Source organism: Gracilinanus agilis, chromosome 3, assembly GCF_016433145.1.
Source record: "Gracilinanus agilis isolate LMUSP501 chromosome 3, AgileGrace, whole genome shotgun sequence".
Classification (NCBI taxonomy): Eukaryota; Metazoa; Chordata; class Mammalia; order Didelphimorphia; family Didelphidae; genus Gracilinanus; species Gracilinanus agilis.
In genome coordinates, this window is record NC_058132.1 from 667,111,807 (window position 1) to 667,123,667 (window position 11,861).

At 41.2% G+C, this 11,861-nt stretch overlaps 1 protein-coding gene across 1 annotated transcript in view; it reads left to right on the top strand.

The window, feature by feature from the left end:
- The first annotated feature begins 4,884 nt into the window (after positions 1-4,884).
- The window catches only part of SERPINI1 (serpin family I member 1), a 39,933-nt gene continuing 32,956 nt past the window's right edge, over positions 4,885-11,861 (top strand). Inside the window, exon 1 of the mRNA XM_044669544.1 lies at positions 4,885-4,955. Coding sequence (XP_044525479.1) covers positions 4,885-4,955 — 71 coding nt within the window. The remainder of the gene's footprint in view (positions 4,956-11,861) is intronic.

The following is an 11,861-nucleotide window of genomic DNA, read 5'->3' on the forward strand; positions in this document are numbered from 1 at the left end:
ACTGAGACCCTGGTGAGGCTGCTTTAAATATCTTCTTTGAATTCCACTTGGTGAGTTAAAGACTGACTGAACCTTCCTGAACTTCTCTTAAGAAAATCCTTTTAGTAGACTTGGTGAATGAAGTTTTGCTCCATTCACCTCCGGGCCTCTGGCCCTCTAACTCTCAGCTGAGGGTTAAGATCTACATGGATTAATTAGAAGATCGTAATAATTACCTACTGGGTTAGATTCCCGTTTCCTTATTTTTTCTCTCTCTTCTTAATTGTAAATAAACTTCCATAAAAGTCAATTTTGAGGATTCATAACAGTTCAATCCTCTGGCGACCATCTTTTAATATATTGAATCCATAAAATCCCCTTTTCCCCCTTACGCTGTCCTCCCCCAACATCAGCCATCTCTCCACTAAAGGCCTGTCTTCCACAAGAAGACTTTCCCAGTGCCTTTCCTCTAGATCGTGTCCAACTTACCCTGTCTGCATCTTGCTTATACACAGATGTTTGCATAGGTCTCTCCTATTAGACTACCAGTGCCTTGAGAGCAAGGTTGTCTTTTGGCTTTCTTTGTCACCCTAGCAATATGCCTTATACATAGTAAGTGCTTAAAAAATGCTGGATGGGGCTGTGAGGTGGCTCAGTGGATAGACAGCCAGGCCTAGAGATGGGAGGTCCTAGGTTTGAATCTGGTCTCAGATACTTCTTAGCTGTCTGACTCTGGGGAAGTCACTTAACCCCAATGTCCAACCCTTACTGCTCTTCTGCCTTGGAATCCATTCTTAGAATCAATTCTAAGACAGAAGGCAAAGGTTTTAAAAAAGATTAATAAATGTTAGATGACTACATCTTAGATCCTTTGATGAAAATACAAAATGTTGCTCTGGGGATGGCAGTAATTTTGAAATGAGACCCTTGATCCCTGGGTCACATCATCTTCTGCCTGTCTAAAATGAAAACAAGACCATAGACCTGTTGAAGAGATATTGGTTTCCACCTAACCTTGAGAGCCAGTTCCTTGATGAAATACATTCCCCAATTTTGTTCAAATCATTAAACTTCCCAACTTTTTCTCTGAGCCATTAGGATCTTAGATTTATAGCTGAAAAAGGGCTCTTGAGTCCAATCAATCACATGGATTGTAGGATTTTCAACCAGGCTCCTCATTTAGAGCCTATCTTCTCCACTCTGCCCTTATCCGATTGGTGGTACAGCAGAGATACTGCAATCCCCAGTAAGGTAAACACCAAGAAAGGATCACGGGAAAATCAATTTAGCACCAGAAGAGGCCTAAAAGAATTCTAGGCCAATTCTTTCATTTTGCATATGAGATAAAATGAGACCTCAAGAGATTAAGTGTCTTGACTGATGTCACATAGCTAGCAAGCATCAAAGACCATATTTGAACCTTCTTCTTGACTCCAAATCCAGCATTATATCTACTTTGTCAAAAAGGAAAGGGAAGCAATTTAAGAATCATGGGTGGAATTTGGGAACCAGTCACCTGGATTTAGGAGCCCCGGGGCTTCTGCCAGGAACAAACCATGTAACCTTCAAGTAAGTTGCTAAACCTCATAACCTCAGTTTCTTCATCTGGCAGGAACCCTTTCTTTTTTATGTGTATCCCTAGGGCCTAGAACACTGCAGGCATTTAATCAATACTTGTCATCTAATTGACTGATTGTCAAATGAAGGGTTGAAGAACCTGTGATTTATATACATTGTTAGGGAATCATAAAACAGTAGATTTAGAACTTAAAGAGACCTTAGAGATCATCTGAGACCAACCCTCTCATTTTACAGTTTTGGACACTGAGGCCAAGAAATGTTAAGGGTCTTGCTCAAGGTTACATAGGCAATAAATTGCAGGGCTAGGATTCAAGCCAAGATCCCCTGACATAGAACAGGTTATCTCTTAAATCCTTGGGAGAGTTGGGGAAACAGTTCTATTATTCCAGAGGGAAGAAGAGAGAAAGGGCAGTAGAGTAGAAGTAAGATGTTAGAATTTTTTGTTAAAAGTTTTTCACCAGCCAATTTAATTAAGTGAGCTCTAAGGGATGGATTTTGCACTGAATCTCTGGCAAACCACTCACTTGATTCCAGGCCTCTTGAGTCACTTGTTCTGCTCCTCTGATTGTAATCCAAAAGCAGTCTTCACTGGCACATGTGAAAACACCCTCCAAAAGCTCTGAGCGAATTGTTCATTAGAACTTGCAAGAAAAGCCCCACTAGCATTACCAGAAGGTATCGACTCCATCCAGCTCTTCTCATTGAATCAGCACTGGCTCTGTTTCCCTAGCAAAAATCCAGCCTTGCTTGAAGCATCTTTGAAGTCTGAAAAGGGTCTTCTGAATGATTCTTAAAAAAAAAAATCAATTGCCTAGAAAAAGGTTAGCAAGAAATTACTATGGAAGGGGAAATTTTTTTTTACAAAATTCTTTATGTATCTCTTATTTTTTCCCTTGCAAAGGTTTGAAAATTTGTCCTTAGGGATGGCCAACCACTTGGGACTTTCTCATCACAGTGAGATATTTCTGGAGGTTTGGACAGCTCTCACACTTTGGCACCTAGAGAAATTTCTAATGAATTGATAGGATTCTAGAAAGGACTCCAGATACCCTTAAAGGAAACCTTGGGCATGCTTTTGTTTACATGAGAAGGAGGAGGAGAGGAGAATCTGTAGACTTTCATTATAGAGAAGCCCAGAGCATTTCTAAGGCCAAGATTTGGGCTCAAGGAAGACCAGACTGTCTGATTTTCTCTCTGGAGCCAACCTGAATCCCAAGGAAAAGATTGGAAATGCATATTCCCTCCAGGTTTTGTTTTGTTTTTTTTTAACCTTACCTTCCTTCTTAGAATTAATACTGTGTATTGGTTCCAAGGCAGAAGAGTGGTAAGGGTGGGCAATGGGGGTCAAGTGACTTGCCCAATGTCACACAGCTAGGAAGTTTCTGAGGCCAGATTTGAACCCAGGACTTCCTGCCTCTAGACCTGGCTGTCAATCCACTGAGCTACCCAGCTGCTCCCTCCCTCCAGTTTTACTAGAAATTCCATAACCAAACTCATGCCAAATCAGGCACTCCTGGAATGCCTGCCCATTATTTCAAGGGTTCTCAGGGCAATTCCAGTTTGGTGATGTTCTGTGATACTCCACAGAGGCACTCTTGGATTATTAGACTAAAGTACGCTAGGAGCCACAGGAAAATTTAATGTCAGAGAAGGAACAAATGTTCTAGTACCTTCTAATCTCTAAGAAATATTGCCCCATGGAAATGTGTATTAAAATACATTTAATAATTTAGGTAATTTATTTTTTAACTAAATAATAAGTGAAAATTGAAACTATTCAACAGTATGGTATAATCCAAAAGAATGCAGTAACTGAAGTCAGGAGATAACTGGGTTTGAATCCTGACTTTGACACTATCAGATCAGCCATGAGCAAGTAAATTGCCCTTCCTACACGTCAATTTTTCACCTGGAAAGGAAGGAAGGAACAAACAAAGGAAGAAAGAGAGGGAGAGAGAGAGAGAGAAAGAGAAAAAAATGGAGAAATGGATAGACAGAAAGATAGACTGATAGACAAATAGATAAACCATTTATTAAGTGCTTATTTTTATGTCAGATGTTATGCTAAGGCTGGTAAACATTTATTTAATGAAACAAGACAGTGCCTGGCCTTAAGGAACTTATTTTCTAATAGAGACTGATCAGATATAAAAGGGAGTCTGATAAGCAAGTAGAAGGGCCAAGATGGCTAGTGAGGATAATAGAAAAAAATCCAGAACAAAGAGCCTGGGATGAAGTGGAACATGCCTAGGGGACTCCCTATGACATAATCATCTGGTCCAGCAGCTGCCTATCTAGAGAACAGAGCCCTCAAGGTGGTTTCTCAATTGTGGCAAAGCAGCTCTAGTGTGATTCCTTTGGTTGTCTACTTTATGGAGTCATTGTAGGAAACAAATGAGGAAATCTGTCGTATATTTTGTAAACTGGTATAAAAGTTTATAAGGTTGTGAGGCACCATGATCCTGGAGAAAAGGCTTTGGTCTTGGAATGAGAAGAACTGAGTCTATGCTTTGGCTCCATTACCAAGTGATGTAGGCATTAGGTTCCTCCTGTGTAACGTCAGATGACTGGACTAAAAGACCTCCAAAGCTCTGCCCAACCTCAGTTTATCATCTTTTTCAGAGGGTTATTGGGAGGACCAAAGGTGATAATCTACTCAAGGCACTCCACCAACCTTAGAGTCATGTAAAAATTAGCTATGATGATGATGGTGATGGTTTTATAATAGAGGTTTGCTATTATTTCTTCCCTGAAGCATTTTAAGAGTAGGACTTTGGTTCCTCAAAGTCTGTACAACTAAAGCATAAACTTTGGCAGATACTGGAAGGGCTTCAGGTATAAACTTAGGGATAGACTAAATATCTATTGTCTAAGTTCTAGCCTAAGATTGGAGAAGCTCTATACCAGAGTGGATACAGGAAGATGGATTTATGGGTCATTGCTTTTCCCTAAGACCACCTACACCTAGGTGAAAAGTAGCATGGAATAACACAAAGAGTGCTAGACTTGGACTCAAAAGACTAGAGTTCAAATTCTGTCTCTTATCATACTTTTCCATCGTGGAAAAGTAAATAAATCTCTCTGAGCCCAAAGCAACTTACTAATTGTAGATGTACCCATACTTGTATTTGGGTAATTAATTAGCCCAAGAAGAAAACACATTGTTTTCCACTTACCTTGTATCCCACTGAAAATGGTAAGAAATGCTATTTTGGGAAGGAGGAAAGTGGAAGAAAGAAGTGTGAGAAAATAAAATTATTTTTGTGATTGAACTCTCAGCAGCCAGAATAGAGAAAGTTCAAATCTCATAGTAATTAAAAGATAATGCCCACAGACCAGATCACTGCCCCAGGGTACTTAGTCTCCTACCATCTGATGGATGCTGTGGTGCCAAGGTAAAATGAAACCATTTGTCAAAAAAAGCTTAAAGGAGAGAATCGGAAATTTTCATTTTCTAAAAGGATATATTAAAGCTGTAATATTTGGAGTCTGTTGACTTTGTTTTGTTCCATTAATGTGTGGAGGGAAATCAGCAAGGATCTTAGCTATCATCTTTTGGGGGGAGAGGGATCAAGTGAAGAATAACAATGACTAGCTGTCATCCACCAGCCAAACGGTCACCTAAAGAAGACTAAACTGTGATCTTGAAAAATAAAGAAAATCTGCATCTGTTTGCTTTCTGATGAATCCTGGAATTTGGGAATTGGAGGGGAACCTCTGATTTCTTGTAATTAAGCCTATGTAGGAATTTCTCTACAATGGAAGATCTCTAGCAACTCTGAAATCCATTACCTCCTGAGGCAGCCCATTCCTTTTGGATAGATCCAAGGGGTAGAAAGTTTTTTTTTTTTTTTTTTTGCTTTTGTTTCTGTCCACAATCAGCTTAAATGTGCCTTTCTGCAACTCTCACCCACCTCTGAGCACTGAGGCCAGATAGAACAAATGGAAGGTCTCTTCCACGTGACAACCTTTTGCACACTTGGAGACAGCTAGCATGCCTCTTTGTCCGTGTCTTCTCCAAGCTAAAGATTCCCAGGTCTCTCCTTGGTCTTACAGTGAAGGCTCCTGAATCCCTTCATCATCATAAGCATCCTTTTCTGGGCAGTGTGTCTAAGGAGAGAGGAATGCCAGATGCTCTGGGGCTCTCACCCCCTTTGTTTTGGATGGTGTTGATGCACCCTGCTTTTTTGAGCCTCTGTTACTGTATGCTTAGAGTCCATGAAAACTCTTAGCTATTTTCCTATCAGAATTTTTGTTGAGCTATTCCTCCTTAATCTTATGCTTGTAAAGTTTATGGTTTTTGTTTTTTCCTTTTTGAACCCAGTTATAGGACCTGAGATTTACCTCCATTACAGTTCCTCTTTTTCTATGTAGCTGTGTGACCCTGGGCAAGTCACTTAACATGTTTGCCCAGGAGGAGTTAAAGGGTTCATAATTAGGAAGACCTGAGTTCAAATCAGAACCCAGATGTGTACTAGCAGTGTGACCCTGGGCAAGTCACCTAACCTCTATTTGCATTCATTTCCTGAGTTGTAAATTGATGATAATAACAACATCTACTAGGTTGATATGAAGATTAAATGAAATCATATTTGAAAAATGCTTAGCACAGAGCCTGATACATAGTTCCCTATTCACTTCCTTCCCTTATTTTTTTTGAAACTCTTTACCTTCTGTCTTAGAATCAATACTGTGTATCAGTTCAAAGACAGCATAGTGGTAAGGGCTGGGGAATGATCTCTCAGGGTCACACAACTAGGAAGTATCTGAGGCCAGATTTGAACCCAGGACCTCCTGGCTCCTAAGTCTGCCTCTCAATCTCTTGAGCCACCTACCTGCCCCTTTCTTGTTAAATTAAGCCTACTACACATGCTTTCAGATTTCTAGATGATTGAAAATGAAGAATGCTGTCTACTATATGCCATCCTTGTGGTTATAGATAAAAATGTTTAATAGCACGGAACTGAAGACAAGTTTTTGAAGCAGTCTCCTAGAAGTCCCTTGCCAAGTCGATATGGAGACTATTCCCTGCTCCTCTCATAAACTACTCATTTCACTTACCTGTAATGTTAATGCTTTTTGTTGTTCAATTGTTTCAGTTGTGCTGGACTCTTTGGGAGTTCTTTCTGGGGTTTTCTTAAAGATCCTGCTGTGGTTGGCCATTTCTTTCTCCAGTTCATTTTACAGATGAGGAAACTGAGGCAGAGTTAAGTGGCTTGCCCAAGGTCACACAGCTGGTTTAAGTGTCTGAGGCCAGATTTTTTTTAAAATTCTTACCTTCCACCTTAGAATCAACACAATGTTTGGTTCCAAGGCAGAAGAGTGGTAAGAGCTAGGCAATGGGGATCAAGTGACTTGCCCAGGGTCACACAGCTAGGAAGTGTGTGAGGCTGGATTTGAACCTAGGACCTCCCATCTCTAGGCCTGGCTCTCAATCCACTGAGCTACTCAACTGCCCCCTGAGGCCAGATTTGAACTCATTAAGAGGAGTCTTCCAGCCTCCAGGACCACCATCCTATCCACTGCACTACCTACTGCCCCAGTGCTTATATAATACATAAATATACTGAATGAATGAAAGAATGGAGAAGAAAACAACCCAAAGCTTTGTGCATACAAGAAATATATTTTAAAATATGCTGTATACAAGAAACGTATTTAAAAATAATCATACAAACATAATAGAAATGAGACACCAGAACAAATTTCCTGTTCTTCCCTAGGAAAAAAACAGAAATTTCAATTATGATTTCAGAGAAGTCAGCAATAAAGACTCACAATGTCAAGGGAGTTAAATGTGGAGAATGTCATATTTCAATGCACCAAAGACAATGAAGTGATATTATTAAAAATGTAGGCAACAAATGGGATAGTGGCAAAATTTGCAAAGAAAAGTTAATTGAATGACAAATAGACATATATAGTAGCACAATAATTGTAAGAGTCTTATGTTCCCTTTTCAGAGGTGGGTAAATCTTACAGTGATGAACATAAAAGAAACCATAAAGCTAAACAGACTGTTGGAAAAAAAATAATTGGAATGACTTATGGCATCTTCTGAATTGCATTATTAAAGAATAGTCATATTTTTCAACATCAAATGGTACCTTTACACAAACTGATTAGGCATTAGGATACAAAAATCATGATAATACAAAAAGGCAGATATGTTAAGGACCGTTTGCAAACCATTACACAACTTTAGAAAATTAACCCCAGGGACGAAAGCAAAGAAGAGATCCAAATCCCAAACTAATACTTTGGTTCTGTCTCGATTCCAACTCCCCACGCAGAGACCACCTGAATATTTAGGGTCAGCATCTTTTCTTCCATTCCTCCCTTTTCTCCCCTCCCCATCCAGTTCTCTGGACCAAGGACTGGGTCACAGGATGAATAAGAATTAGTCTCTGGCCATTGCCAATAACATCCTATTTCCCAATAAGCTCCTGTTAAGAAATTTTATAGAATTGCTGGCAATATTCTTGATGCAGCCATATGGACAGATAAAACATAAACATGGCGGCCCTGAGGTTTTCTGAATGTTGTTCTCCAGGGTCCCCAACTTCACTGGACCTCTCTCTGACTCTAGTACCAGGACCTAGACTAAGGGCTGATAACCTTCTCCAAAGGAAGGGCTCCAGGTGAGCCTGGATTTGTCCCTAGATGTATGTGATCAGCCATTCAGAAGGCAAAAATACCCTACAAAATCATGCCAACTCTGGGCAGATAGGTGGCCTGAGATGAGAGGCCCTGGCCTTGGATACTTCCTAGCTGTGTGACCCCGGGCAAGTCACTTAACCCCAATTGCCAAGCCCTTATTGTTCTTCTGCCTTGGAACTAATTCTTAGTGTAGAGTCTAAGACAGAAGGTAAGAGTTTTAAAAAAAATCACATCAATTCTGAAACTCATATTTTCTTAGTGCTTTCTGGCTTTCCTCTCTCTCCCTCTGATTGGAGAAGGTAGAGGAGGGATATTGAGAGCTCCATGATGCCCCAGGTAAGGAGGAGACCCAAGGAAGCAATCTCATCACTTCCCAGTGTCCTAGACTTCGTCATTGTCTCTAGAAATTCATCTTCCCGTAGGATCACATCATCTCTGAAGCTCACATGCCTCTGAGGCTCCTGCCTCCCTCTCACTGGAGAAGGCTGGGAGTGGACATTCCAGAGCTTCTCCCAGAGCCTCCATTTAAGGTTTCCATGGCAGCCATCACATCTCTCACCAAGGAGGACATCCATGTCTCTGAGTTAGCATTTTTCCTCCCTTCTCCACTCAGTCAATAAGCATTAAGTGCCTACTAGGTGCCAGGCATACCCCAAAAGACAGTCTTCTCCCTCTGGGAGCTCACAGTCTAGTGGGGAGACCACACTCAAACAAGTATCTACAAAAGAAGCTGGATACAGGATTAAAGGGAGATAATGAAGAAGGGGAAGGCGTTAGAATTAAGGGGAGTTGGGGGAAGATTAGGACTTGCACCTCCTTTCCCCACTTTTCAGCTTCTCATGCGTTTTCTCTTCTTGTTAGATTCTAAACTCCTTGAGGGCAAGAACCGCCTTTTTCATTTCTTCATATCTCCAGCATTTAGCTTTACACAAATTTGGCACTTTATAAATGTTTATTGATGACTGGCATTATCTCATTCTTTTAGCTCTATATTTTTATACAAATTTTGTAATGTCACAATGATTAATACTCAATAGTATACACAGTTGTACATGTAATATAATTATGTAATATATACAATATAATCTATAAATAAGTCTGTATATAATTCATATGTCTATATATTACTTATTGTCATTTAATATTTAATAGTAAATATTATTCATATATGTTAAATTATATTCTACATAGTCTATATATATAAATAAGTCTCTATATAATTTATAAATAAGTATAAATCATATACTTACCGGAAGCGTGTGATTTTTTTTGCAAGTTTAAAAGTTATACGTTATACGTTTTTAAACTTAGAAGCTTAAAAATTATATATTTATATTTACTTTTATATATTTATATTATATTTATATACTTATTTATAAGTTATAAAGGTTATTATCGTTCAGTTGTTTCAGTCGTGTCCAACTCTTCATGAACATATTTGGGGTTTTCTTGGCAAAGATACTAGAGTGGTTTGTCATTCCCTTTCCCAGCTCAATTTATAGATTAGGAAACTGAGGCACACAGGTCTGACACGTGTCTGAAGCCAGATTTGAACTCAGGAAGATGAGACTTCCCAACTCCAGGCCTGGTGCTCTATCTTTAGTGATTACTGAGGTTGACAGACGTTTTCCCTTTGGGTCACAGAACAAGAACCTGTGAGAGAGGGATTTGAACTCAGGTCTTCCTAACTGCAGGCCCAGCATCCCACCCCTTCTGCTGGCCCTGCCTCCTAGTTGAAATGAGGAGGCTTAGTAAAGGGGGAAATGGTAGCACTCCAGGATTCTGGTCCTGACTGAGCACTCACTCCTAACATGTCCTTGGTTCAGTCACTTTAAGCGCTGTCAGAGCCTCAGTTTACTCATCAGTAGGCAGGATAGAGCTGTTTTGTTTTTGTTCCAGTTTGCGTGTATCCCTCGTGCCTCTCAGGGTGCCTGGCACATAGAGGGCACCTCATAAATCTTTGATGAGCCATAAAAACAACTTTTGAGAACAGTAATTGTCCTGCAGTCATCCCAGAATTCAAGGCCACATAGAGTCAGGATGAGGACTGGACCTGGCACTTTCTGGCACCAGGAATCCTCTCCCCCAGCAGACCAGCCCCTTCTCTGCCCCTGTGGTCTGTAGAGACTTCTTGTCCTGCCCCTGGACGTCAGTGATTCTTGAAGAGAGAGTGAGACGGCGCCTGGTGCGGCTCCGCCTCACTTCTGTCCATTTCACCAGGCGTGACGTCACCTCATGATGTCGCTGGTCCTCTGACAAGGAAGGACGAAGAACGCGTCTCCAGAGCCTGTGCTAGGCACCGAGAGTTCAGGGACTGCCCCAAGATCATGCAGCCAGCGAGTCTGAGAGGCAGAACTCAAACCCAGCTCCTTCCACCCTGCGCCCCATTAAATAACACGTGCCAAATATTACAGTTTTCAAAACATGAAAGAAGAACCTTCTACATCTTGAATTTAGTTTGCATTTATTCTGCATCTATTTCTTTTCTTTTATTAAAACCTTTACCTTCTATCCTAGAATCAACATCGTGTATTGGTCCCAAGGTGGAAGAGTGGTAAGGACTAGGCAATGGGTTTAAATGACTTGCCCAGGGTCACACAGCTGGGAAGTGTCTGAGGCCAGATTTGGACCCAGGACCTCTTGTCTCTAGGCCTGGCTCTCAATCCACTGAGCCACCTTGTTGCTCTTATTTACTTTCTATTTAATTGTGTAGATGCTATCTCCCCTAATAGAATTAAGCTCCCCAAGAACAGGGGCTGCTTTGTTTCTTACTTTGTCCGCCTGACACTTAGCACAGTTCCTGGCAGGATGGTAAACACTTAATGCTCACTTGTTGACTGATTGGCCGTGATATCTTGTTGTGTTGTTCACGAAGTTTGCTTTGGTTTGGCAAACCATCCTAGCCACTCTTCCACAAGTACGAGAGAGGAACGGCAGGGGCTCCTTCCTCCTGTGCATGCCTCTCCCTGATTAATGTGCTCTGTTTATATGAAGGCATCTCATTTGGGTGATTCAAAATTAATGAAGCTACAGAATGGACGGCCAGCATGAGCTCCTTCTGCCTGTGGAAAGCACAATGACTCATTTTCACATGTGTTGATTATCTGTGACTGTCGAGGGACCCTGCCTGCCGATGGATGGAATTATGTCCATCGTGGGACAGAATCAAGGGCATCACCCTTTGTGCTGGGACACAGAGGTGTCCTTGTCCAGTCACACCTCACGCCAGCGTCAAGGAAACATCAGGGAAAGGACCACTCTGTCATCCTGGGCATTGCCTCCTGAGAGAAGGCTCCATCAAAAGAAGGGAACACAGCAAAGGAGCTGGGGCCGTCCCCTCAGGCAATCAAATTCCAATTAGAAGAGAGAACTTCAGCTTTGGCCTCTCTGCTTGATTTCTCCATGACTAGACTCAATTCAGCATGTCAGTAGGTGCTTATAAAATTCCTCCTATGTGATAGACACTGGACTAGGGATACAAATACAGAAGTAGAATAGTCCCTGCCCTCAGAGAGAGTACATCCATCTAGGGTGACATAACATACTCAGGGAAGTCAATGTAAATTCTCTCTCTCTCTCTCTCTCTCTCTCTCTCTCTCTCTCTCTCGCTCTCTCTCTCTCTCTCGCTCTCTCGCTCTCTC